General features: G+C 42.6%; 1 protein-coding gene across 12 annotated transcripts in view; it reads right to left on the bottom strand.

The window, feature by feature from the left end:
- nfixa (nuclear factor I/Xa) overlaps positions 1 to 25,309 on the bottom strand; it is a 109,274-nt gene that overhangs the window by 65,884 nt on the left and 18,081 nt on the right. For 9 of the 12 annotated variants that reach the window (XM_084931044.1, XM_084931047.1, XM_084931046.1 and 6 more), the window contains one exon: positions 9,029 to 9,560. In XM_084931044.1, coding sequence (XP_084787170.1) covers positions 9,029 to 9,560 — 532 coding nt within the window. Of the gene's footprint in view, positions 1 to 9,028; positions 9,771 to 10,378; positions 11,301 to 25,309 lie in introns of those variants that run through there. The other 3 variants (XM_084931045.1, XM_084931037.1, XM_084931038.1) reach the window with 3 other exon arrangements.

Raw genomic sequence — 25,309 nt, 5'->3', positions numbered from 1 at the left:
CAGATCACTCAAGTTGCAAAGTGACAGATGCACTTCTCGCGTCTTACTGCACAAGGCCGCGACTATAAACAAGACGTGCTCTTAACAATTACAGGCAAGTTTAAAAGAGTCAGAGTTGTAAACAGTCACACTCAAGTGTAACACAATTAAACATAAACCAAATAAAAGCTTTTAAAAGACACCCCTCACTTGGCTTCCCACTCCGCTCTTTCAATTACAATTCACTAAGTGGTTGGAGGTGACTTAACCCTGATCTTCGTGTTCATAAATTCATCTCCTCTTAACGAGAAAGTTTTCACAACAGAAATGCGCCATAGGACTTTTTAGCAGTTAGTTTACACCTGGCTCCCTTGGCTGACGGGCCGACGAGCTGAATTATAAACAGCTGAAACAGAGAGTGAAGCATAACACCTTGCTGTGGCCAGTTCACCACGGTGTCCCTGAGACCCCAAAACTCTTCTCCTTCCAAACTCTGAATCTAAAAAAAAGACGCCTGCTTGGCTCATAGTACTGTAAATCATGCAAAGTAGAGCATAGTGCTTGGTCTGGAAAAAATAACCATGTATAATGAGCAGACATATGCACATATGCACTCTCACACATATGCACGCCTGTGCTTACACACATAAACGTTGCCAAAAGAACCCCCCACCACCACCCACTACACTGCTTTGTACTAGACACACAAACACACACCGTCTTTAGTCCTTAATTCTAACCCCTGAAAACACCATCCTTTCCTGAATCCATGGTAGTGATAAAGAACAAACACACACACAAAAAACAAAACACTATCTCTGCCCCCACCTTACTCCACTCGCTGAGACTCTGTCCACTTTCCACCTGCTCTGCACCCCCCTCCAAGCTCGCTCAAACTCAAACGTGAACACGCACACACAGACACACACTAATGCCATTTCACTCCAAACTCATCCTGTTATCTAAACAAGCGCCGTCCTCTCGTCAGCGTCAGTGGGTTCCTTTCTCTGTCTCCTCAGAGAAAAGAGAGACTCTCCTGTTCACAGATGAATGGGGTCTTTTGATGAAGCGCCGAGCCTTGTTTACCGCCACTCCATTTATTTACCGGCCTGTTTTTCAAGTCGTCATTGAGGGACACTCTACCAAACACCCCCCGCGTCAACCGCCTTTCCCCGACAAACCGCATCCTCATCCACCAGCCCCCTCCATCTCATCCTCCCCTTAACTACACCCCCTATATGCTCAACATAAATACAAAATATACACACTATGCCTGCTCCCAATCCCATGTTGTTCCCTATCCCGTTTCATCCCGCTTTCTTCTCTACGTCTAGTGTCCTAGATCTGTGTCCAAACTGATTTGAAGCTTACTCGCTTACACAGACGCATGCCAAATTTGATTCTCTGCATTTTGCTGTGCTTCTCGGCTAGCTCACTTATTCACACACCCCCCCCACCCCACCCCACTTTCTGTCTTCTCTAAACTGCTCTCCTTCTCACGGTGTAACAAACATCAAATGAAGCCTTCATGAAGTTTTTTTTCCTCCAAACATCTAAGAGTGGCTTTTTCGGAAAGACGGACCATCTCAGTGTGATGATGTTTTAACCAGAAAATAATAAGCAACCAAATTAAATAATGAGTTATGCAAATATCATAAAGTGAAAGGACTACATTTATCCAGAAGGGAAACTAAACTGCAATCCAGCCTGACTGCATACACAAAAATACTTGTACTGACAAATAAACAAATGTAAAAATAAACCAAGGCATTAAATACTAACCATAGAGTGTTGAAGGTTTTTCTGTAATTTGAAATATAAAAAAATGACTGGTGACAAAACATCTTTGGCCACTAAAAAAAAAAAAAATCAAGGTTCAAAGCCTCCACATGTGTGATGGCCTGCTTTCATGAAAAGTGAGAATAATGGTCCTATTGAGTGCTAAAATGTTTGTGCTTACAAGTTATTTTACATTTTTTTGTAGCTGCAAATAGAAGTCCAGGGTGTTAATGAGGCTAGGGGAGGGCATTCATTTGAACCTTAAAGAGGAATAAAAGAAAAGCGGAACAAGCGAAGGAAAGAAAAGAGAAGAAAGAGAGGATCAGAGGGAGGAGGTTGGCAGGGAATATCATGAAAATTTGGCGTCTTCCATGCAGGGAGATAGCATCGTGCCAAAAGCGACCGCCGACACAACTCCTCTCACTTTCAACATTAGACTCCTTTGCCGTGTTAAATTCGCCCACATAATAATTTCATTATTCTTCAACCCACATGTGCAAAATAAAATGAAATAGAGGATATTTTTATTTCTTTTTTCTAAATCGGTACTGACCCAACTTTTAATTCAACAAAACAAACTCAGCAAAACCGCTTCTCTTAAGAAAAATAACTATGCGGGGAAAAATGTAATAAAAACAACAGAAACATAAGTAATAGTGCCTTGGATTTAAAATACAGTACTGAGGTACTTATTATAGCACGCCTATTGCTGTGTGGCACTGAATACTGCCATTAGCCAGACTCAGCAGCCTTTGCCAGGGCCTCGCTGTGAGTGCAGCCCGGTGAATAAGCCGTGTTCCCTGGCTCTCCCTCCTTTCTGGCTGGCCTGTCTGAGATTGAGCATTGGCCATAGCGCTCTTTCTCCTGCTCCTTCTCCTCCTCTTCCTCCTCCTCTCTGTCTCTCTGAGGTCGGGAAACCCTCCTGAGTGGGTATATGGTTTTTGGGGACAGACACATTTCATGGTTGGCGCCGCTACAAAAGCCTGAAAAGAGACCCGGCACTGGGAAGACACAGTATTAATACAGACAATACCTCCCCCTCGCTGCTTCTGACTCTCTTTTTTCTCAATAACCTCTTTCTTTTCATCTCTTTTTCTTGCCCCCCCTCCTTCTTTTTTTACACTTTAGTTTTTCTCCTAATAAAAAATGTTAAAAAGCCCACTCAGCTCAAGTAAAGAATGCAGTTTTTATCACTGCGTGGCGTGGCTTAGCCTACACCCATTTTTATTTAACAAACGTTACTGTGTTTTAATGTGTAATTAAATCTCAACAGTAGGTATTAGACTAGGCTCGGCAGCGTGTGAAAACACTCGTCTTTTCTTTCAAATAAACAAAAAACTGCTAAGCATGTATTACATGCAAGTCCAAAGAGTAATTTAGCCGGAAAAATAGCAACAATGTGTTACATTATTAAATTAGTGAAAATAATAAAGATACATTTACTTTAATTTGCATAATGTATTTTAAGATATTATTTTGAACACATCACCACTAGGCCAAAATTTAAATTAAAGGTTAATTTAATTTGTGGAAATCTAAAATTGTGTAGTTGTAAATTTAAAATGAGCACTGCAATAAATTTAAATACTATAAAGAAAAAAAGATATGCATAATTAGTATCCAAAGAAATGTAAATTGTTTAATTTGAGACGTTTTTTCCCCTAATCATGAAAACCACAGAACGCTGAAACGCTTAAAATTTCCTTTTGCTTTTCTGCTTCTCTACCTGCTTTGCGTTTACGCTGCAGTGCTTCTTCTCATGGGGAGCAGAAAAAAAGTCTGACAGCTGGGTTCATTCAAAAAGACACAGGGCATCTGAGAAAAACCAGTAAAAGAGCCAAATAGCACAAACTGTCTTATTTGTCTCCTCCACCATAGTGATGGCCTCCCAATTTCACTGGAATAATCTATTTACCGCATATCTCCGACACTGAAACTCTTCACACAAAAGGAAACAGATGCGGGTAGACCAGAATTGTTCATGGGTTTTACTCTCTCCCGAGTCAGGCACAGCCAAAGAAATGGAGTCTTATGATCGTTATGTAAAACCAAAAAAAGCGGAGAGCTTTTCTAGGACAAAAGGCACCGTATCAAGGAGCATGCCAGTTGTCACTGGTCAATTTAATGGGACACCAAACATAACAACATTGTCTTTGACTCGCCTTTCTCGTGTTTTTTTGTTTTTCTAATTTCCCCTCGAGTCAGCTTGTGTCATCGTGGTCTCATGAGATAAATGCAGACCCTGCGGTTTTGGATCAATCTATGTGCGTCTGTGACACCCCAATGTTAGCCTCGCGTCTGTGTATGTGTGCGCGTGTTTTGGAACGAATGAGTACACAACAGGGCTTTGGCTAGACGGATAGCAATAGCTATCCAAATACACAGACTTTTTTCTGAAGCCAAGAATAGTGTGAGAAGACTCCCTCTCACTCGGCCTCTCTAATGTGACGGGGCTCTCCCTGCGTCTTAACCCTTTAGATTTGATACATAGCCACCTCAACGTATCCCTGAGGCCAGACAGAAAGGCAGAGATGTGCAAAAGACCCGACTAAACGAGAGTCATCAGTAAACATTTGCTGATGCCAAAGCTGCTCTGCATGTGGAGAGCTTTTCTTAGCTGACGTGGGCCCTGTTCCCACCACACACACAACACAAAAGCCTCAGACCTAACCGACCCCCCCTCCCGAGTGTCAAGATTTCATTTAATCAAAACTTCACTGCTGACGGCCATCCTAAGCTGTGCTTGCACACAAGGATAGTCCACTCAAACCTTGTGATGTCATGGGAGTCTGAGAGGAGATCCAGGAAGTAATTAACAACAGATTATTTTCACAGGGAAAAAACAACGAGCTATGGGGAAAAGAAGACCTGTGGAATCCATCAGAGTATTCCTTCAACTTTTAAGATGTCACAAACAATTCACGTGATTCCTGAGTGTCAGGATTCCTTTCTCTTTTTCTCTCCCTTTCCTGTTACTACATTTTTTCACCTTTTTTCCTCACACATTTAATTACCTTTTTCATCCCCATAAACTCTAGAGTTTTGCGTAGTGATGAACGCAAGTAGGGTTTTATTTGTGAATCCTAGCTGTGGTCAGCGAATTGGCTGGGGGGCTGGCCACAACACTAAGGCTTCTCTGGGCTTTCTCACAGCAATGTCCAAGGCATGACTACTGCTATAGTGAGAGAGAGGCGGGATCTGGCACTACAGAGCGTGGAGTGTGGAGCGGTCATGGCAGAAATGGCACGGCGAGCACATTTCACACCTCCCTCAGAGTGACTGCAAATTTCCTGTACTGCACTTTTGATTGGAAACACATTTGAAACATCTTTTCATGATCACACTTACGGCGTACAAAAGAAAAAGGGGAAAAAAAATAAAACGCTGGAAGAATGCTTTCCAAGCTATGACTAAGTGCATAGAGCTAACTTTGGACCTGACAAATGTTTTTTTTTAATCTTCTATTTTTCCAACCTCGAATAAATCAGAAATGTGCTGAGTTTAATCTAAAACAGCCCAAAGATTATAAATCAAATAGTCCACTGAATACTGTGAGGAGGAGCAATAACTTCTCCTCAGATGGTGTACAACTGCAGCCACCTATGCAGTAGTCAGAGTAACAGAAGTGAGAACTACATCCAGGCTAGTACGGTGAAGTACGTGTAAGCCTATCCAAAGCGCTCCATTCATGGGTTATCAACTGGACACTGGCAGTGTTCGGTGCTCTGGCAGACCCTTGGCACTTCCGGGCCAAGAGATCACTATCTCCATTATAATATACCAGTCACTCACTCTTAATAAACACTAAAAATACACTACTCACTGTACTGCACCACAGCCCCTCTTTCCCTCTCATCTATTTCTCTGCCAGCATTTCACTTACAAAGTCATTCAGTTTCAAAGACATGTTGCTCTGTCTGCTTTTTTTTTTTTTACTCTTTATCTGAGGTGCCTGAAAACAGGCGGAGAAGGTTTTGTATTGTGGCATCGTGGTTTGTTCTGTTACGGCTGCGGTGTGTTATGCTCTGTAACAGAGAGGATCTCAAAGGCTGGCTGGCTGCAGAACAGTCTGAGAAAGCCTGACGGCAAGCCCAGAGATTCCCCGTGGCAGCTTTTGCCACTCTGTCATAAACAAAACACAAGACGTCTTTCTCTTCTTCCCACACCAACGGGGCCCGGGTGCTGCCAAACAGAACAATCACTATTGTAGCCTCTTCTGCTTTCCAACGTGCTCTCTCTCCCTCACTCTCTCTCCGAGTCTCCTACAATATAAACAAAAGAGATCAGCGGAGGCTTTACCTCTGTGAGAGCAACAATGAAGGCGATGTTTAAGGAGACAAAACAAAAGTGTGCACGGGATCAAAGAGGAGCGAGGAAGACAGAGATGCTAAAGACCGACAAAATACAAACCAAACAAAAACAAACAATGAGCACATCTTGTCATTCACTGTGCAAGTGAGTGGAAAAGGAAAACACACAACCACACATCACTGTAACAGATGAGTGCAACAGAGAAACGGAAGGCCTTGATGCCCATTTCCAAAATGTGAGTTAAAAGCAAAGGAAAGACAAGTGTGCTGACCTTACAGAAAGTTTGCACTTGGTGTAGACCCCAAAGCAGCTCTCCAACAAGGACTTAAAGTGAAAATCGGTTCTTTGGAATAAGATAAAAGCACTGAGGCACACTATTGTATAATTATATATTGTATTAGTCAGATAAGATAAGACAAAGTATCCAGTAAGCGGCAGCGCACTGGGAAGGGCCTCCAAGTAGTCACGTGTTTTACTATACTGTTGTAAAACTAAGTGCTGCGGTGATGAATACATGCCAAGAACCCGAAAATTGGACAGCTGACGTCATCAGTACAGGTAAAGGAAATTTAGTGCAATTCAATTACATTTGTGTGTATGGACACATCAGAACATCTGTAGCAACCTTTACTCACTAGGTTTTAAACCCAAGCAGCTTCAATTACTTAAACTAATATACACAGAATTACACCATGAATAAAATATTTTCTGTTGTTCATTGGTGTGTTCCTTTATTCCTTTGTCCAGCATGCCATTTTGCTTTCTCCATGAATTTAAAATATTTGAAAGATTAAAAATAACCTCTTAAAATATGCGTGTCATTTGATTTAGTTTTCATTTTATGATTAAACTAATTTTGCATAATTTACAAGGGGAGACATTTTCATTTGCGTAAAACAGAACTGACCCGAAATGCACCAGTATACCAATAAATCTTTATAAGAGACATTTTTTTCGTGATTAAATTTGATTATAAATTTTAAAAAAAATACAATCAATTACATCTACAAAAACAAAAACCCAAACACTGTTGATATTCTCTCAGTATGCTCTAATATGGCCGCAACCTATGGTTTATTACCGCCACAGAGAGACCAACAAAGTGAAGCTGGAACTGCTGCCAGGGTTTGGCTCAGGCTGTGAGTTATTTGGCCTGGATTGATATTTTGCGTGTGTATGTGTGTGTGTGTGTGTGTGTGTGTGTGTGTGTGTGTGTGTGTGTCTCAGAGAGAGAGAGAGAGCCTAAGGATCACCTATGGTAGCATTTGGCTAGAGTAATGTTAATGCCCAGTGTAAGAGTTGTGCCTCGGCAGACACGAGAACGCGCGCATGTGTGTGTGTGTGTGTGTGTGTGTGTGTATTTGGACAGTGATTGGGATATGCTGTATATATATGTGCGGGTTGAGTCACTGTTTGAAATTTCCAGAAAATTCCAGCTGACATAATATTAGGTCATGAGTGTGTGTTTGTATATGTAGCCAGCAAATGGTTAAGCAGTGTGTATTTGGAAGATTTGGCTGTGAGATATATTATGTGTGTGTGTGTCTGCGTGTGTGTGGCTTCTCTGACAGTTTTTTTTTTTGCAATGTGGGGGGAAAAACTACAACACAGCCAGTGTTTTGGCTGTGTGTGTGAGGAGTATGCGCACTGGAGGCTACAGTGATGTTTGGCCGGGTGTGAGTGTGTGTATCCATGATGGTGGCTGCGATACAACAATGTTTGGCTGTATTAAACTGTATCTGTGATAGTCCTTGGCCGAACGTGTGTGCTGTGTGGGTGTGTGTACGCAATCGTGACTAAAACCGTGTTTGCCTTTACGTGTGAAAGTGCGCTGCAGAGATGACAGAGTTGTTTTTCTTTTCTTTTTTCCTTTTTTTTTAAAAGAGTGTGTGTGTATCTTTATTTAGCTGTGTTTGTATGTGTGTGTATGGGTGTGAAGGTGGCTGCAATAGTACTGGCTGCCTTTGAGCATTGGCGTTTTGTGTGTGAGTGTGAGTTTGGCAGCCAGGTCCAACGTGGTGCTAACGTTCAGGCAGACGGTGAAGGCGGCAGCAGCCTGCGGCCTGAGAGCAGGAGGCTCACGGCTCTGTTCGCTTTCTCTCTCTCTCTCACACACACACACACACACACACATAAATACACAAGCACACACACAACCTGGGCTGCGGCCAAATGATGATTTCTGGCTACAATGGCCTTACCATGGCAGATATACCTCGACAGACTGTGTACAATACTATAAACAGTGACTCTTCTTTGTGCAAAATTCATTGCGCAAAAAACACAGATATTTCATCTCATAAAAAAACAGTCACTCAAACACACACAGACACACACAAGCATGCAAATTCTTTCCTAGGAAAAAAACAAAACACACACACACACACACAAAATACATGCTCATATGAAGCCGCAAATGCCTCGCTCAGAATAATGAACGCTTACTTGCCAGAGCACGCTGGACGTATGCCCCTGACACACACTAACAAATTCTTTTTTATTACTGTTGATACTACGTTGTCATGTAAACAAACCCCAAGAAACAGATGAAGAAAAGAAAAATATTAAAAGAACAAAAACGTACCCGCTGTTTTCTGTGGGAACAAAAGCAAGCAGGGACTTTCACTTTGTTAATCTGAGAGATAAATCTTTACTTTATTTCTTTTTTTCTTACCTTTTAACTGCTTAGTTATTACTTTAACGTTCCCTCCGTAGTAGTAAAAAGGTTTTTATTGTGTCTCTGAATATTTTTACTTTTACGTTATTCTTTTTATGTTTTTTGTCATTTTCTATATTTTACTATATTGCAAATTGAGGTATGCACTTGTGTTTCTGTTGTGTTTCAAATTGTTAAAATGTTAGTGCGATCCTAAAAGCACACCGACATGATTACATGTGGCGAGTGTTTATGTGCTGGCATCCCTCTCAATTAGTGTCTGATGTCCAGTTTCTCACATACCTGGCGTGTGGACGAAGTAGGCCAGGTAGAGGTCCAGCTCCTTGACGGACACTCCGATGTGGTGTGGCTGGACGCACAGGCCAGGGTTGGTGCACTGCGGTGACTTGACCAGTCGTTCTCCGTCCGTGCTCTCCAAAGGGCTGCCCTTAAACAGGATGACCATCACCAGGTCCAGCCGCCACACCTTGTCAGCCTGGCGCAGGCAGTCGATGCGACGTATTTTGCCCTTCTGGTCGGGGTTGGACAGCACGCAGCAGGGGGGCTTTTTGCCCGTGATGGTGAGCACAAAGTCCTCACGGAACTCAGGCCGGATGTCCTTGCGGAGCTTGGCCAACAGGCGTGAAGCCCACTTCTGCTTGATCTCTGGCTTCTCTCCCAGCAGTTCATCCTTCACTGCACGCTCTTCCTCCTTGGACATGCGCTTCTCGTGCTTTTTGAAGTATTTACGCTTGCGGGCCTGCAGGTTGAACCAGGTGTAGGCGAAGGCGCGGACATGGGGCAGAAGGGCCTCGATGAAGGGGTGGAATTCATCCTGGATGAGGGAGGAAGATGGGGGGAGGGTGGATGAGGAGAGGGAGGAGGGGGGGAAGCAGGAGGAGGCATTGGAAAGAGAGGGGGAGAATGGGGGAGAGAAGGATGGGGAGAGAGGGAGAGGGGGTGAGGAGGGGAAGAGAGAGGAGAGGCAGTTAGCACCGGCGCGCAGCATGGAGGAGCGGCGCCTGCTCCGTGTGAGTGGAGGGAGAGAATGAGAGGCGCAGAGAGAGGGAGAGAGAGAGAGAGAGAGAGAGAGAGAGAGAGAGAATGAGAGAGAGAGAGAGAGAGGGAGACGGAAAGATACCTTGCGCTCTCTAATACAGACACATCGCACCGAAGGACACACTTCACAAACCACTGAACAACACATCACTGAATGACTGAGGTAAGAGATGAGACAGAAAAAATATGAGACTTGTCTCCATGAGATATTTGTGTAAATGTTGTTTGTCTGGTTAAATATAAACAAATGTGCTAGTTATAAATAAAAATAGTGCCATCCTAATCCATTACTAAACATAAACAGTATTATTCTCAAAAGCATTATAGTAAGTATCAAAAAGTCAAGTAAAAACACAACATTTCTAAAACATAATTCAAACTGACCACGCGTATTATACAATGCTTAAAACACTAACATAATCAAGAAGAACGCACATGCCAAATTCTGATTAATAAAATTAAAGCCATCTCGCTGAAAAGCCACAACGTAAAATATTTGTCCATAAATAATACAACTGCACCTGCACTCAAAAGTGCTTAACAGTAACGATCAAAAAATATTTGCGAATAAAACAAGAATTACATGGTAGTTACCATTTTGCTCTCTCATCATAAATTCACCCCGTCGATTGCAAAGAAACTTAAAATGCAGAGCCAGTACAATAACTGGATTGTAGAGTCAAAAAAGGCGCTGAAGTAATGCTGAAAACAAAAGAGTGAGGGAAAAAAAGAAGCAAAAAAAAAGAAGCTGATAAACTGTCCAATAAAAGCAGCAGGGGGCAAAAAAGCTGAGAAAGAGGAGACAGGCCAGGGGGCGCAGTGTAATACCAGCACAAGAACACAGGAGGTACTGTAGCAAGAGCTGCAGGAGAGGTGCTGTGCAAGAGCAGAGCAGAAGGAGTGTAGAAAGTTTAGCAATCTCTGTGTCTAAAAGGATGAAAAAAAAGGAGCTGGGTGTGCACAAATAAAATAAAACAGATAGTGCAGCAAAATAATAAAATTGTCAAAAATTAAAACAAGCTTCTTTCTTTGTTTGCAAAAACATGCAGAGAAAATATCTTGATGAAAAACAAAAAAAAAAAAAAATGGCTGGCAAAGCAGCGCGTGCTATTGGTTCAATTCTGATCTGCATAAGACTCACGCAGAGGGAGAGAGAGAGCTGGACAAGGGGCGTGCGGACAGAGGAGAAGAAGGAAAAAAAAAACAAAAACAAGAGGACCGAATCAATGTTGGAAGACTGTGCACGACCGCTGGCAAACCCGAGTGCAGCTTCTTTTTTCCCCCTCTTTCTCTCCAACTCTGTCTCTCTCTTTCTCTCTTCCTCTCCACTTTCCGTCTCTAACCATTGACTGAGTCTGTGCCAACACGCAGAGGGCCCACCTATTTGGCATCGAGTCTCAAACAGCCCAGCCAATACGCACGCTCAAAGCACTGAAAAGGAGGGAAGAGAGAGATGGCAGAGGGAGAAGCAAAGAGGTGGGGGTGTGGATGGTTGGTGGCTGGTAGTGGAGAGAGGGCGGGAGGGGGTGGATTGTGTGTGGTGCAGGCAGAAGGCACGTCATTAGCCAAACAGACAAGTTCCAATCTAGTGCAAAGGCAAAGTCCAGAGGATATTAATTTTACATGCATCCAGACAGCACCCGCCTCCTAAAGCTCCCCCCACACACTTCTCCCTCCCTCACCACCTTCGTCACCAACATGGTCACAGCCATCCCAACAAACCAGCTCACTCTCTAACTGCACCCCCCACTCCTGAAACACCCCTCTCCCGCTCTCTCTCTGTTTCTCTCTCTCTCTGCTCGCGTTACACCACCTTGGCATGGGATGGCATGAGAAAACACAGACCCAAAATCCCACTAGACCCTGAGACCAGCAGCTGCTCCTGGATTTACCACACAAACAAAGAGAGGAGGGGGAAGAAAAAGACCCCTCTCCACCCCCCAAAACAAAAAATACCATCCAAAAACATGCTCTCCTGTTTCAAAATGCAGTCTTACATCCAAACTGGCCCCTTCGCCCCCTTTTTTTCCTTTTCCTGTTACTCCACTTTAATAGCCCCAGCACCATAGAAACAGAAACACATTAAAAGTTTCTGTTATCAAATTAGAGAGTTATCGCGTTTGTGGGTGAGAAGCTGGATCTGATTGACAATGATGCCTCAAAATGCTGTGGTGGATGGGTTTATGCAAGTAGCCTATATAGCTTAAGCCTTATAAAACTATCAAAAACAGACTACACAGCTTCCTGTAATTGCAAAGTTGAGTCAAATGCATTCAGCTTTAGATATGTTGGTCTTTATAATAGTAAGGACAATAATATTTTCATTCTGCAGCCAGTTAATTGCCCATATTCATCGTGCTGCATTATGAATCCCACAATGACACATAATTGGGACTTAACAGCAGCAGAAAGTGAGGGAGCACGGGCCTGCATAGCTGCTCTGGACAGCAAGTTGTCTCATCCTCATTGGCTGACTCACACGACCTCAGAGGTACAAGCTGTGCCCAGAGCACCAGGCGAGAAATATCTGACACAAAGGCTCCCACCGAGGGCCGATTCAACATAATCGGATGCATTTGTCAGAAAAATAATATCTCTGTGATGATTTGATGTGAAATACGTAAGGGCTGCTCCACTCCCTAGAAGTGCATTTAAATGTCATTCTCCCAATTTACAAAAAAGGAACACATTTACCCATTTACGCAGTCCAAATTACATGAATTAGTCCACGAGGCTCACAGGAATTACAGAGACATTGTCAAAACTGGAATCTTGACAGTGGGCAGCCATAAAAAGCTAACTTGTCATGTGGCAAAGTTGAGGGTCCGTTCAGTTGATTGTGAGTTGAAGCCCCCTGCTGTGCAACGGGACAGGCTGTCTGTGTGAACGCCCTACAAAGGCCAGAGTCCTCTGGTTGGCTCCCAGGACCATCAGATTTAGCCTGGCCTGCTCCCTCTGTCAGCGTCTGACAGAGGAGCTGCAGCCTGGATGACTGGCTGGTCCACTGAATGGCTGACAAGCTGGCTGCCAGGTTGGCTGAAAGGCCGCATGACGGGCTGGGTGAATGACTGGTTGGCTACCCAGGTGGGTAGCTAGCTGGCTAGTTGGTTGCCTGGCTGGCTGACTGGCTGCTACTGTTGGGGGAGGAAGGGGGGTACAGACCCCATCTGGACCAGGCTGAGCCGGGCCGGGTGCCGATTGTTCGTGCTAGCATACGCCTGCCTCACACAGCCACGCTGAACACGTGAATAATGTGGGAATGAGAGAAGATGGTGGAGGCAAGAGAAAGAAAAAAAAAACAGGCAAATGGAACATGAGGAGATGGAATTAAATAGGATGTGTGTGTTTGTTTTTGTTTTTGAAGAATAATAACGGAGGTGTGTTTGCCACTTATTTGAAAAGACTGAAGGGATCTAGACTTTTTTAATGAATGGGCCACAGACAAAGAACAGGAGAGCTATGTGCCAAGCACTGCAGTTGCTTCCTCAATATCATCACATTACTGACAAGCAAAATGATAACCAAGATTCATATCAGGGAAATGAAAACCAATCCATTGTCCGAAGCGACGTGTTTTCTTTAGCGGATGAGCCCTGAGACATTTTTTGAACAACATAACTCCTGTTAAATCTTCATACCGCAAAAACAGGATGAAAAACTGAAGGTATCCTATTACGAGATAAAATTTTATCTGTAACATTAAGCAAATAAACTGCAAATACTATGCAAAAAAACAATACCCCCCCCCCCCCCCCCCCCCCATATAATCCCTCTAGAAGAAACAAAAAAATCCCCTTTTAAAATCACTTAGTTAAATCTGCTACAGGGCCTCCTTCTTATGATCATAAACTGGACCAAATGCAAAATTATGCACAGCCATTGAGGTTTGTGCACAAATTGCAGTTAAAGAAAAAAAAACTTTTATTATTTTGGCTAAGAAATCAGTCTGTGTGGCACCCCGCTGTTTAATGTGTCCTTTTTTGACATTTTCAAACCCGCAGCTCCTTCAGCTCATTAGGGAAGATTTCTCCTGTTTGCCCACAATTCTTCACGGCAGAAGAAACAGTGGCAGTTTTTCCAGGCCTGAGCCACGGCGCTCTGTAGGTATCTGCACTGCAATAATGTAAGAGAGCGCTCCTCTTATCTCTGCATGCCATGCTCTGTCTTTCAGAAAATGACGACCTTTGTTCGGTCAGGCCGGGTGAGCCAATCTCCACTCACTCCACTCCGCTCCAGCCCTGACACGGTACAAACGCACAGAGCAGCAGAGAAATGAAATCCAAACTCAGGTTTTATTGAGGCTTCAAGCACCAACAAAACACCAGAGTTAAGAAACCTATAAAAAAATAAATAAATCACCGTGTTCAACAATTCGGAGAAAATTAACGAGAGCGCTCCGTTTGAGTTTACTCATTAAACCAGTTTGTCACGTAAGGCTGGCTCGGGGATTATCTTAACTGTTTAAATAGCAGGGGCTACGAAATGAGGCCAAAGATTGAATTAAAATAGCGTTAAATTCGAGTCCACCATAAATCCTTTAAATGAGAAAAACCCCTCTGTGTGGCCTATCCTCCACCAGAAAAGGGCCTGCACCTCGTCTTCCTACATTTCCCAAAACACTATGAAAATTAATACTCTCACCTCCGAAACAACGAAGCCCACCATTTTCACCATCTTCAGAAAAAGAAAGGCAAAAAAAAGTTTAGCGTTTGGTTTTTGGCTGATAGCGCCCGTTAACCTCCACGACCGTCGTTCCCAGCATCCGTCGGTCTGTTTCTGAATTAGACTTTTTATGTTGCTCTGTAAAAATAAATTGCAGGCCTTGAAGTCGACTGCTCTAAATGCGAAACCTGTTCAAATCAAACGTCCCTCTTTCTCACGCCAAAAAAGAGCTCTGAGGCTGTCTCTGTTGAGAGGCCTACCAACTACAAAGGGGGTCAAACTAATGATAAACTAATAAAAATGTATGCTAGTTCAATTCCTGCTGCTAACATAGGCTTAGCATTAGGCTATAAAGTGTGACCTCTGTGAAAACACACGTTAATCAGAGTAAAATCAATCACAGCTGCTCTAAAGCGTTTATGCTGCTTTCTTCCCTTTTTTCATTACATATTTATAAAGAGCCTCAATTTAGCTATAAGAAATATCGATACCTTCACAAACATTTTAGAAAGGAGCAATAGTTTCTACCCGCCTCAGTGTTTACGATGCAGTTAATTTTAACAAGCATAACTTTGGCCTGTTTCCCACATTGTCGTGTTTACCTGAGATGAATTTGCGGTATCAGTCTAAGTGTGCAAATAAATATCAAAGGAGCAAAAATAAACTCAGGACACGTGGGAGGAAATTTCTCGACATTTAGGCCTGCTTTATGCCACATCCTGCACGCTGAGGTAACAGTAAGAAAGCAGGCATTACATTCTTACATTTGATGTCAGTGTTTTGCAGGTTAAATATTTCAGGTTAATAGCAAAAAAGGGTGTTTTATTTATTTTCTTCTTTTAAATTGTGTGATTCAAAGTCATGCAGAAATTTAAAAGAAAAACTTAAAACCAAATTCATGTAATAAATGTCATTTGCTCATATTTTCTTCATGACCTAAATGATTTACATTTTTAGAGATTATTCAAGTTTTAAAATCTGAGCTTTCTATAACAAGTTATTTTTTTAACAAGTTTTTTTTTACTTGTAATTGCCAAAATAGATTAAATGCTGTCAATTTATTATACATTTGAAACTAAGTAATACCAAAGACTTTTTAAAGCTTTTTCAAGGGAGACAGAATTTTTTCTTTAATAAGTTATTTTAAAAAGTGTTTTTTTTTTTAGCAATAATCAGTTAAAAAGGGGCATCATGAATGTGTATTATATTTTATAGCTACACCTAAATGTACCACTGCTCCAAATGTTGTTTTTTTAATTTTATTTTACAATATATTTACTATAATATAAATTGAACCTAAACTTAAAATAATGTTTTAAGATTATGCAACCATATTGCTGAACGCCAGATTTGTCTGTTGAAGTTATATTTCTTTCACAGGTTTTCTGTTATTTTATATCTAGATGATCCTGTAAAATCAGGCTACACACACACACACAGAGAGAGAGACAGAGAGAGAGAGAGAAAAGGAGAGAAAGACGGAGAGAAAGCTCATGAAATTTTCAGCACGTCAGGACATGTCACAACTGTAATTCAACTTTGACATCTGTTGTGTAAAATCACATATTGAAAAAGACTATGGTGATATAAAGGAAGCACTGTGAGAGATCTGAATCATTTCGTGTGTGTGTGTGTGTATGTGTGTGTGTATGTGTGTGTGTATGTGTGTGCATGCATGCATGCGCAAGTGTGTGTGTGTCTTCAAAAAAAACATTTTCGGTTAAAGTTTCTTCAGTTGTTTTTGCTTTTTATAGGAATCAAATATTTTTCAGAGACTTGGTAAAACATGGAGTTCTAACTATTTTATGCCATATGTGTATAATGGCTTTTTTAAATTTGTACACAAAAGAAAATGGAAACAGCAGAGAGAAAAAGGTTTCTGTGAGAGGAAATTTTCATGTTTCCTTCATATAAGAAACATGGGAAAATCGGGTCCACAGAGAGGACGCCTGATTGGATGTATCATCTCGCCATTAGAAGGTGGAAAGTTAGTGACCTCACTGTTCTCGGAGATATTAAAAAAGGAACACCGAGAAGTTCATATGAAATGCAATTTCCTTAGGAACGCTAACAAAATTTATTTCCTTTTTTGTTCCATCACATTCAGACACAGACACACAGCATTTCTCTTGAAATGTCCTCCTTAATGTCTCTTCCCTGCCACTCATTCGCTTTCGTCCTCAAAACCTTTTCATCCATTTTAATCCTTGGAAGAATTTAAAAAAAAGAAAAACTTCCTCTTTTTCTGCTCTCTTCCTCCCAACGGCACAGATTGATGTTAAAAGTGTGTCTGCGCATTGTGTGTAATTACGCCTGTTTACACACTGAAGCATTACTATGTGTGAAAGTCTGGAAGCCATTTGTGGCATGAGGCTGAGAGAGAAAGACAGAGTAAGCGAGCTTTAAACAGCTCCAGAGACACAAGGACTGATAGCAAGCCGGGGCTTCTGACACAACTGCAGACCTGGGTAATATTATACTCAAATATGTTTTCTCGTTTGTACGACGGGTTTGTCTTGCAGACCGTTTCAGCCTCAAATGTAAGCACATCAAAGATAAGATCAAGGGCTCTTTGTGTTTCTTTTTAAGTATCCAAAATTTGTTCAGCCAGGATTTTCCTGAGGTTTATGTGGTTTTTCTATGACTCTGGCCCATTTGCATAAATTTCACCTTACACAGTTAATTGTAAACAGAGCTTTAACCTCACAAGTGAGTCATACTCCCAATTTATGTTCTGAAAATGTTTGGAGAACAGAATTAAATTTGGAGTCGGAGAACACAGCTTGTTAAATATATCTGAATTTTTCTCTTTAGATGTGGCAAACGCTAAATGTTTTGTGGGCACTTTAAAGAAGGCTGCGTGAAACGTTAGACTTTTGCCCCTCTGATCCAAAACTGGATGCTAATCCTGATATCAGTGCCGTCAATTAGAAAGAATGTTTAGATATTACAGCGCGATGGGAGCGCTCAAACTAAACTAGGAGGATCTGCACTGCATTTTGCAAACAACGATTTAATAAACCACTCCGACATGTAGCTGCAGCTAGACGGTATGGTATAAGATTACTCGCAGGCAATTCCTAAATGAATACATACAGTATAGATTACTACCGTATGTGTGGTTCTGTAGCGTCACCAAATGCACACGCGAACGAACAGATACTGCTGGAGGTGGCGTTTTCCGACAGGACATTGCAATAGAACTGAATACAGCAATTCCCCTTGACAAGGGCAGCCATTCTTGATAAGGTCAAGTAGGCAGTGTGGCACTTAAGAGTGTGCGTGCGTGTGAAACACAGAGAAAGAGATTGAGGGGGGATGACAGAGTGTGGCAGCTTTCTGCCTCAGTAAAGGGAAGCCATAACGTCTGTCTCACACTTTCTGTCTCACTCCAAACTGAAGTGCATGCTGCACACACCTACAGCGTTCCAGTCGGCACATGCCAGCGGCACAGACTGGCTACCGTGCCCTGCCTACAGCTGCAGCAAGGGCTTTGAACCTCATGATTAGCAAATACAGCAGGAATCGAGCAGATAATGAAACCAGATATCCCCTCCCCTCCATGCCCTGCTCCAGCAGTAGCCAAGGCCTGCTACTCCTCGCACAAGAGATGCACTATTGAGAGACTTTCTCTCTCACTCTTTCACTCCCCCTCATTCTTTTATTCCTCCCTGGTCCTCGTTCTGCCAGTCGGCAAGGCGAGATGCCAACCTCTCCCCAAAGCTGGGCAGAGTGCCCTCACCCTTTATGCAAATGATTCACCACTAGCCCAACACACACATTCATTCCGTGCCCCCCACCATCACCTACTCCTCCATTCCTTCATTTATTCCTTTCACCTCTTACTCTGCAATCCCTCTCTCGCTAACACTTTCCCTTTCCTGCACTTCATCTTGTTGTTGCACTTCAACTATCCCTCCCTCTGCTTTTTGCTGCTTCACTCACACTCTCACTCCGACCAATTTGCCTGAGCTCCCCCTTTCTTTCAGCTGCTATCCATCTTCGAGCATCTCTCTCCCTCCTTTCACCGTGGAACTCCTTTTTCTCGCTGCCTCTCCCTCGCGCAGCTTGACTCACCCAGATTCAAACTTGTGCACTCATTCCTCGCCCGGTGCCAGACAGGCAAGTGCAGAAACTAGCTTTACCCTCTTTCTCTCTCTCTCGCTCTCATACAGCCACTCATGCTATAACACATGCCCTGTTTATATTCCTTAAAGGGAAAGAGTCTCTTCCAGAAATCCCTGTTTTTCTTGATCTCTTCCAGTTTTTATAACCATTATATCATCTGTCAGCATTTATCGCTAAGTAGATTGTTTGAAAGAAACTGTTTGGCACGATTGTCCGTATATTTCCTGTGAATTTATTACCTGTTTTGTGTGACTGATTGCTTCCTTGATTTTTCCCTGAGTCTTTGTTCAATCTATTAACACTCTCTTTTCACAAAAGGGGAAAAACTGCATGAGAGAAATTAGATTTGACATAATTACATGTTTTAAAAGTAGCATTCTTCTTCTTTTTTTAAAAAAAATACAATGCTTTCAGAGATTACAAGTGTAGCAAAATAGACTTTCAAAATGTCGGGGAAACAGCACTGATTCCTAATATGCTTATTTACTAAGAATAAAATGAAATTGCTACAGCATTTTGTTACTAGACTGGCACTCCAACTATGCGTCCGCCTGCTTTTTGTGGCTTAATTTTAGTTGGTTAAGAGTCAAATAGTCTGAAAACTATTTTTTATAATTCATAATTGTGTTTCTAAATGTGAAAACACAATTTTAGCTTTTGTTTTTGGGAAGCCGATGTTTTACAAGGACATAAAAGCACTGCAGATTGAAATTAACTGGATGAAAAAGGCTTTTATGGAGGAAATACCCCTAACAAACAACAGCCCGGTGACCACATGTACAGCTAGAACACTAAAAATGTTTGGAGCACTGACCACCTGGCGTTACAATCCAAGTTCCACATCAGCTCCCTATCAGGAACTCCGAAGCTTGCAGATTTAATTCTGTTTATCATATAAGTTGGAGTTTCGCCCTTGATAGGTTGGCACTGTGAGGGTTAAACGGTGCCCGCTCCCTGTGGCATGATATGAGCTGGGCCTTTGCCCGCGCACTCTTGCTCGTCTGCACTGAGTTGGTGTTAGGGGTTAAGAGTCAGTTGCTGCTCCAAGTGGCTTCCTATGTGACTCTGATCCCATTAGGGCTAAAGGTGATGGGGTTTGGCTCTTGATAGCAAGTTATGCATATCTCTAAGGCAGCAGTTTAAGGGTTAAAGGTCGCTTTGCCCATTTTGCACGGCACTGCCTATAGGGGCAGCCACCATGCCAGGCCAGAGGAAACTGAGAACACAAACACATGTGAAGTGAGAAACAAAGAACCCTCAACCACACACATACACACACACACACAAATCATTGTGAAAGTTAAATCCTCTCAAACCAGTGCTTTTCTTTTTTAAAGATGAATCTTCCATAAAAGCCAGGGGGAGGACAGACAGACACACCATGCAGACGGGCGCCTCTGGGAGAGTGTGTGTGCAGTTATCTCCTCTGTGACCACGCTTATTGACTTCCCCAGCCTAAACTACCACCTCGCTCAGACCTCAGGAGCACCACAGCACCACAGGCAGACAGCCATAAGTACATGTCCTCAGAGGGGACATAAAGTGGCGGGAACCCACCTCGATAAAAAGGCACCTCACAGCCTGGGAGGAAAAAATGAGGAAGGGAAAAAAAAAGCTGGATACTGATCCAAACTTTAAATTAAGAGTTTCACATATACTGACGATGCATATGTATTTGATTGTTGCAGTTATTACTAAAAATGCCATTTTCTCCACTCTAATTTATAGAGTATAAGTGCAATTACGAAAGTACAATTTAAAACAAAAGAACAGTATATCCTTTTACGCTGCAGTATATGGAAATAACTACATAATAGCTTGCATCTGGTTGATTTATAGGTGGTATTTTGCAATTGCACTTAGCTAGAAAATCCCCCTGTTGTGTTGAGAGTTGGTATAACATGTAAGTGGAGTACTGTTTACATGTAACCAAATGTGCCCTTGCAGTCCTTAAACTGGATCTTGCCAGATATGTCCGTGTGTGCGTGTGCGTGTGCGTGTGTGTTTTAATTCGAGTATCCTGCTCAGTTTTATTGTTCTAAAAACAAAAAAAATATTTGTCACTACAAAAAAAAAAGTATTCCTGCAATATTATTTTAAGCGAAATTTACAGTTTTGCATAGACTTGATAAACCTTCAGCAAAACCGGTCCGGTATGAAACAACAGGCAGTCTCCATTTATAAACATGTGATTGTATGAAAAGATAGTATCACAGAAAAGTGAGCCAGAAGGAAAGAGCTGGACTGAAAGCAGCAAGAGCTGCCACGTCAGATGCTGCTGAAGCTTCTTGGCTGTCAGGACTGAAAGACACACACGCAGAAAGATACACACACAACTGCAGTATGGCCTCCACAGACACACACACACGCGCGCGCGCGCGCGCACACAGAAACACACCACTAACTCAAATACATACGCACACGCACACACAAAGAAGGGTTTGCCTTTGCAGTGCTGTTTGGGGAGTTGGAGTCATCAGCCAAGCCTGACACCCCTGCTCAGTGTAGCCATCACCGCTGTCTTTCTGTGAGTCAACATGGATGGAGCCGCTCCATCAACAACACAAGCCGGCCCTAATAATAAAACGAGCAAATCCCTCACTCCAGTTTGCCTGCCATACGCCAGAGAGGGCCTGCCCGGGGTCTGATCATATCCTGTTAGGATTGCTTCTGGATTTGCACTTATAATTTGGTTACACTCTTCAAGCATTCAAATAAATATTTTGTTTACTAAATTTCAGTTACGGTATTCAAATGCTTTTAAAAGTCCCTGTGACCAGATTGTCGTAACAGTATATGCAAAACGTCCAAACATTTATTCGCATACACAGAGAAGAAAGCACAGTATGACCTGGATCAGATGCAAAATAGGATTTGGCCTCATCTTTATTTAGGCTAGCTTTCCCATTCCTGGAGAAATTGCATTATTGAATACAACAACAGCATTGTTTCAGCAAATTTTAGATGGGCTTTCGGCTTTATGTATTTCCAGAGAGGAAAATCAAAATGTGAACACTGTTTTTCACTCTGAAGCAGAGAAAAGGCTCTTGTGCAGAGATTTGATTCTCCAGATAGCACTTGGCACCGTTTGCCTACTCTAAGTACTATAATATGGTTATGATGCATTAGCATTCCTTCACATCACCAAAGAAACCCAATATGTGTATATCAAGTATTTTAGACAGCGGAGGAACAGAAAAGAGGCAGAACGAGAAACAGAGAAGGGAAGGAGGTCCAGAAGATGGAAAGCCAGGTAAAGGATTAGCATAAAAAGCCAATAGGGAGTAAAAAGTTGCCCATTGAGCAGCATTCCAATGGACAAAGCCTGGTGAATGGTGAAACTGTTTAAGATAGCTCGTGCTGTTCTCAGGAGAGGCAGACAGGGAGTTAGTAAAGTGGCTTTTAAGCTCACCAAATCCAACATATCCCAGATAAGACTATGGCTCCTCCTGAGGGAATGAAAGAAAGGAGAGGGGGCTGGAAAGAATGAGGTAAAATACACAAGAAATGGTTGAGGTAACAGATGTAATGCGAGCAAAAAAGAGAGCTGGGGGAGTTGATGAGGAATGATAGAGAAAAAAAAAAATTGCAAACACATCTATTAAAAAAAGGGGGGGGCAGAAAAAGGAAAAAGTATAAAGAAATGAGGTGTATGAAAGTGAGAGCGTCTTTCAAATGAAAACACATGTGAGTTTTGGTGTTCCTTGAGCCCGTCTCAGAGAGTGCAGTGAATGAACCCGGAGACACCGAGCGGCCCTGCCTTCGTCTCCAGCAGGATTTTATCACCTGCATGAAAAGCAGCTTGAACACACATTGGCCAACATCATCAATCTCCGCGCGGCTGTGTTATAGGAGGAACCTGCGCAGGCTCTTTATGTACCTTTTAATACTCGGATACTTTTCAGGTAGCAAACTGATTAAGTAAAGTTGCAAAACTCCTTCTAAACGCACACGTATTTACAATTCCTTAAAAAAAATTTCTCACCCGACAAAAAAGGAAAAAAAAAAAACTTTTTCTGTTTTTTTGGATAGTTTACAATCTTAACTGCACCACTTAAAAGACAGGAGACAGGTGCACGCATGCACACAGGCCAGAAATTAGAGCGTAAACAAACAAGGGTTCATTTTAATCATCCCTAGCCTGTTTATTTAGCACCGGTCAGGATTTAACTAATAAACCTTTTTAAACTCCATTGCAAAATTCCTTCTTTTTCGACTGCAGGAAGAACATTCAAACAGTATTAATTCCTCTGCTGGGAAAAGGGACAGCCTTTTCCCGGAGCAATCCATAACATCTGAATATAAAAATAAATATGAAGAGCGGGCGCGCTCTTAACCCCAAAGTGAGGAGGGAAAAAACCTGCCGGGAAGTTTGATGGTGCTGTATGTTTTTCCCCTGTTTCGCTAGCATCTGGGATAACCTTTTTCAGTTACTCTCGCTGTGTTTGAGTACTTTAAACTGCCACCATTTCTCTTTTTGCCGACCTCCTTATTAATTTTAATCAGTCTTTTGATTAAGGTTGCCCTATTCTATTTCTGTCTTCTTTTTCTTTTTTTTTTCAATCTTTTCCGTCACTCCCTCACTGCCTCTCTCGCTCTCTGCTGGACGCCCCAGTGCCAGTTAACACACCACAAGCCAGAGGGAGGACCGCAAGAATGCTTAAATCAGCATAATTAGGCCTGTGTGTACTTTAAACACACACGTTTCCCTCAGTCCTGGACCCCTGCCACCCGTACACCGCTGTGTACGCAGCCACGGCCTGTCTCTTTGAGTCAATAAACACAAACATATCAGCAGTCAGTCTCACAAACGTTTACACAGTATACACAGACATACATATGCAATACATGAGGTGAAAAATGATGCAGTATCCTTCTTCCACCCAAATGAAGCTACCTCCCTCATAGAGCTGTCACCCCCCGCCCGCCCTCCGGGTCCAAACCACCATCACCACACTAACAGTTTGACCCTTTACACTGCGTAGCTGAAGGGGAGGAAAAAAAATGTGTTGAATACGCGGGTGGGGGTGGTGGGGTTTACTCTGCACGTCCGCTCAAACATTTCCATAAGCGAGCCCGGTAAAAATAAAGCACGAGCATGCACTGAAACAATGGCAAGGGATCTCGATTGCGTTTGTGGTTTTGTCCCACACACACACATCTGTATGTGTTTTAGGTTTCAGTGGTGCATTAACAAACAACAGCCTCCCAGCGAATCCAGAGTTCCGAGCTGCATATGGGGATTATCAGTAGTCATTACAGACCATTTAATAGCAATCAGCATAATCAAAAATGAATCAGTCCTATCATGTGAATTTCAGATGGCTAATATCACTGCCTGGATTGATCATATTAGTTAAGATGGAGGACTGATTAGACAATATTTGGCATTTCGTTTTACTTAAATGATCACACGGAGACCCGCACGCTTTGGAAAGAAGCTCAAACTCTTTACTCACACATTTATTTTTGTTTCTTTTGGAGTTTTTTTGTGGGTTTTTTTTTTGCCATTTATAAGAATATCTCTATAACAGAGCTGACACCCATGAACGAAGGCGCGCTCAGTACAAAAGTCTGAAAGTCAGCAGCTACACAGCGTTCAGAGGCATCCAATCAAAACATTACACTCCCTCCCACAGGAGTATAAACAGCGACTGCTCCCGAAGAAGCTTCAGGTGCAGATGGACACTGCGAGCGAGGCCTGCACTTGCACAAACAGCTCCAAACACAGCAAACCCCAATCTTGTGAATCGAATGAGAGGAAGCATGCCAAACATGAGAGGCCGGATACACTTTAATTTATTCGGTATTCTAATTTCCTCCCTGAAGTTATGCACAGAGCACAAGTACCTCGTGAAGAGCGATACGCTCACCCCTCTGACTTTGGAAGTACAGTGGCGTTTCCATGGAGTTCATATGTCATGCAAGCAAAACATGGACCTAATTTGATTTCCATTTTTGACATTGGCCGCCTCAAAAACAGATAAATCTTATGTGGCCTGAGCTTAGTTTCTCCAGAGAGTGATTAGAACACTATGCTCCATCCACTTAAGAAAAAAAAATTGTCAGCAGCATTTGATCAAAGTGGTGTGATACTGTTTATATGAGGGTACACAGTGAAAACTGGCCACAAAGAAGCCACTCTGTGTGTCTCTCTCCCTCTGTCTGTGGCCTCTTTCTCTCTGCCTCACACACACGGGGCATGAGCACACTCATTTCTCTGTTTGTGTGCTCACACAGCTGTGGATCTTGCGCTGGGTTCAACCAAGGTAAAGATATGGTATATTACGCAACGGCTTATAGATTTTTCCACCCCTGGCGAGCTGCCAGCGCTCTCAACAGGAGTGAGAGAGAGAGAGACAGACAGAGTGAGAGGGAGAAAATCAGAGAGCAGCACACTTTGTTCCACAAAGTCTGACTCACTAACTGGATTCCCTGGCTGCAGTTGGAACTACAGACCTCTGTGTCCGCAGTTACACTGCGGACACATGGCTGAACAGAAATGTGTGTGCACGCACATGTGTGTGCGTTACTTAATAATACGGGGAATTACAATTGTCAAAGGGAATCACGGTGATTGGGAGTTTGCAAGCGCATCCGTAACAAATGTCAGACATGTTCGTTTGGCCCGGTTGATTTTTCGGCTAACGCTCCCGTGGCTTCTGCAGCCCTGCACCGCAATGCCTCTTCTAACTCACACAAATGTACACAGAGCCCAGTCAAAAATAAATGACC

The sequence above is a fragment of the Perissodus microlepis genome, chromosome 6, assembly GCF_051167445.1.
Source record: "Perissodus microlepis isolate ML-2025 ecotype Zambia chromosome 6, ASM5116744v1, whole genome shotgun sequence".
Taxonomy (NCBI): domain Eukaryota; kingdom Metazoa; phylum Chordata; class Actinopteri; order Cichliformes; family Cichlidae; genus Perissodus; species Perissodus microlepis.
The sequence above is the reverse complement of the archived record's forward strand: the minus strand, read 5'-3'. Positions and strand labels throughout refer to the sequence as shown.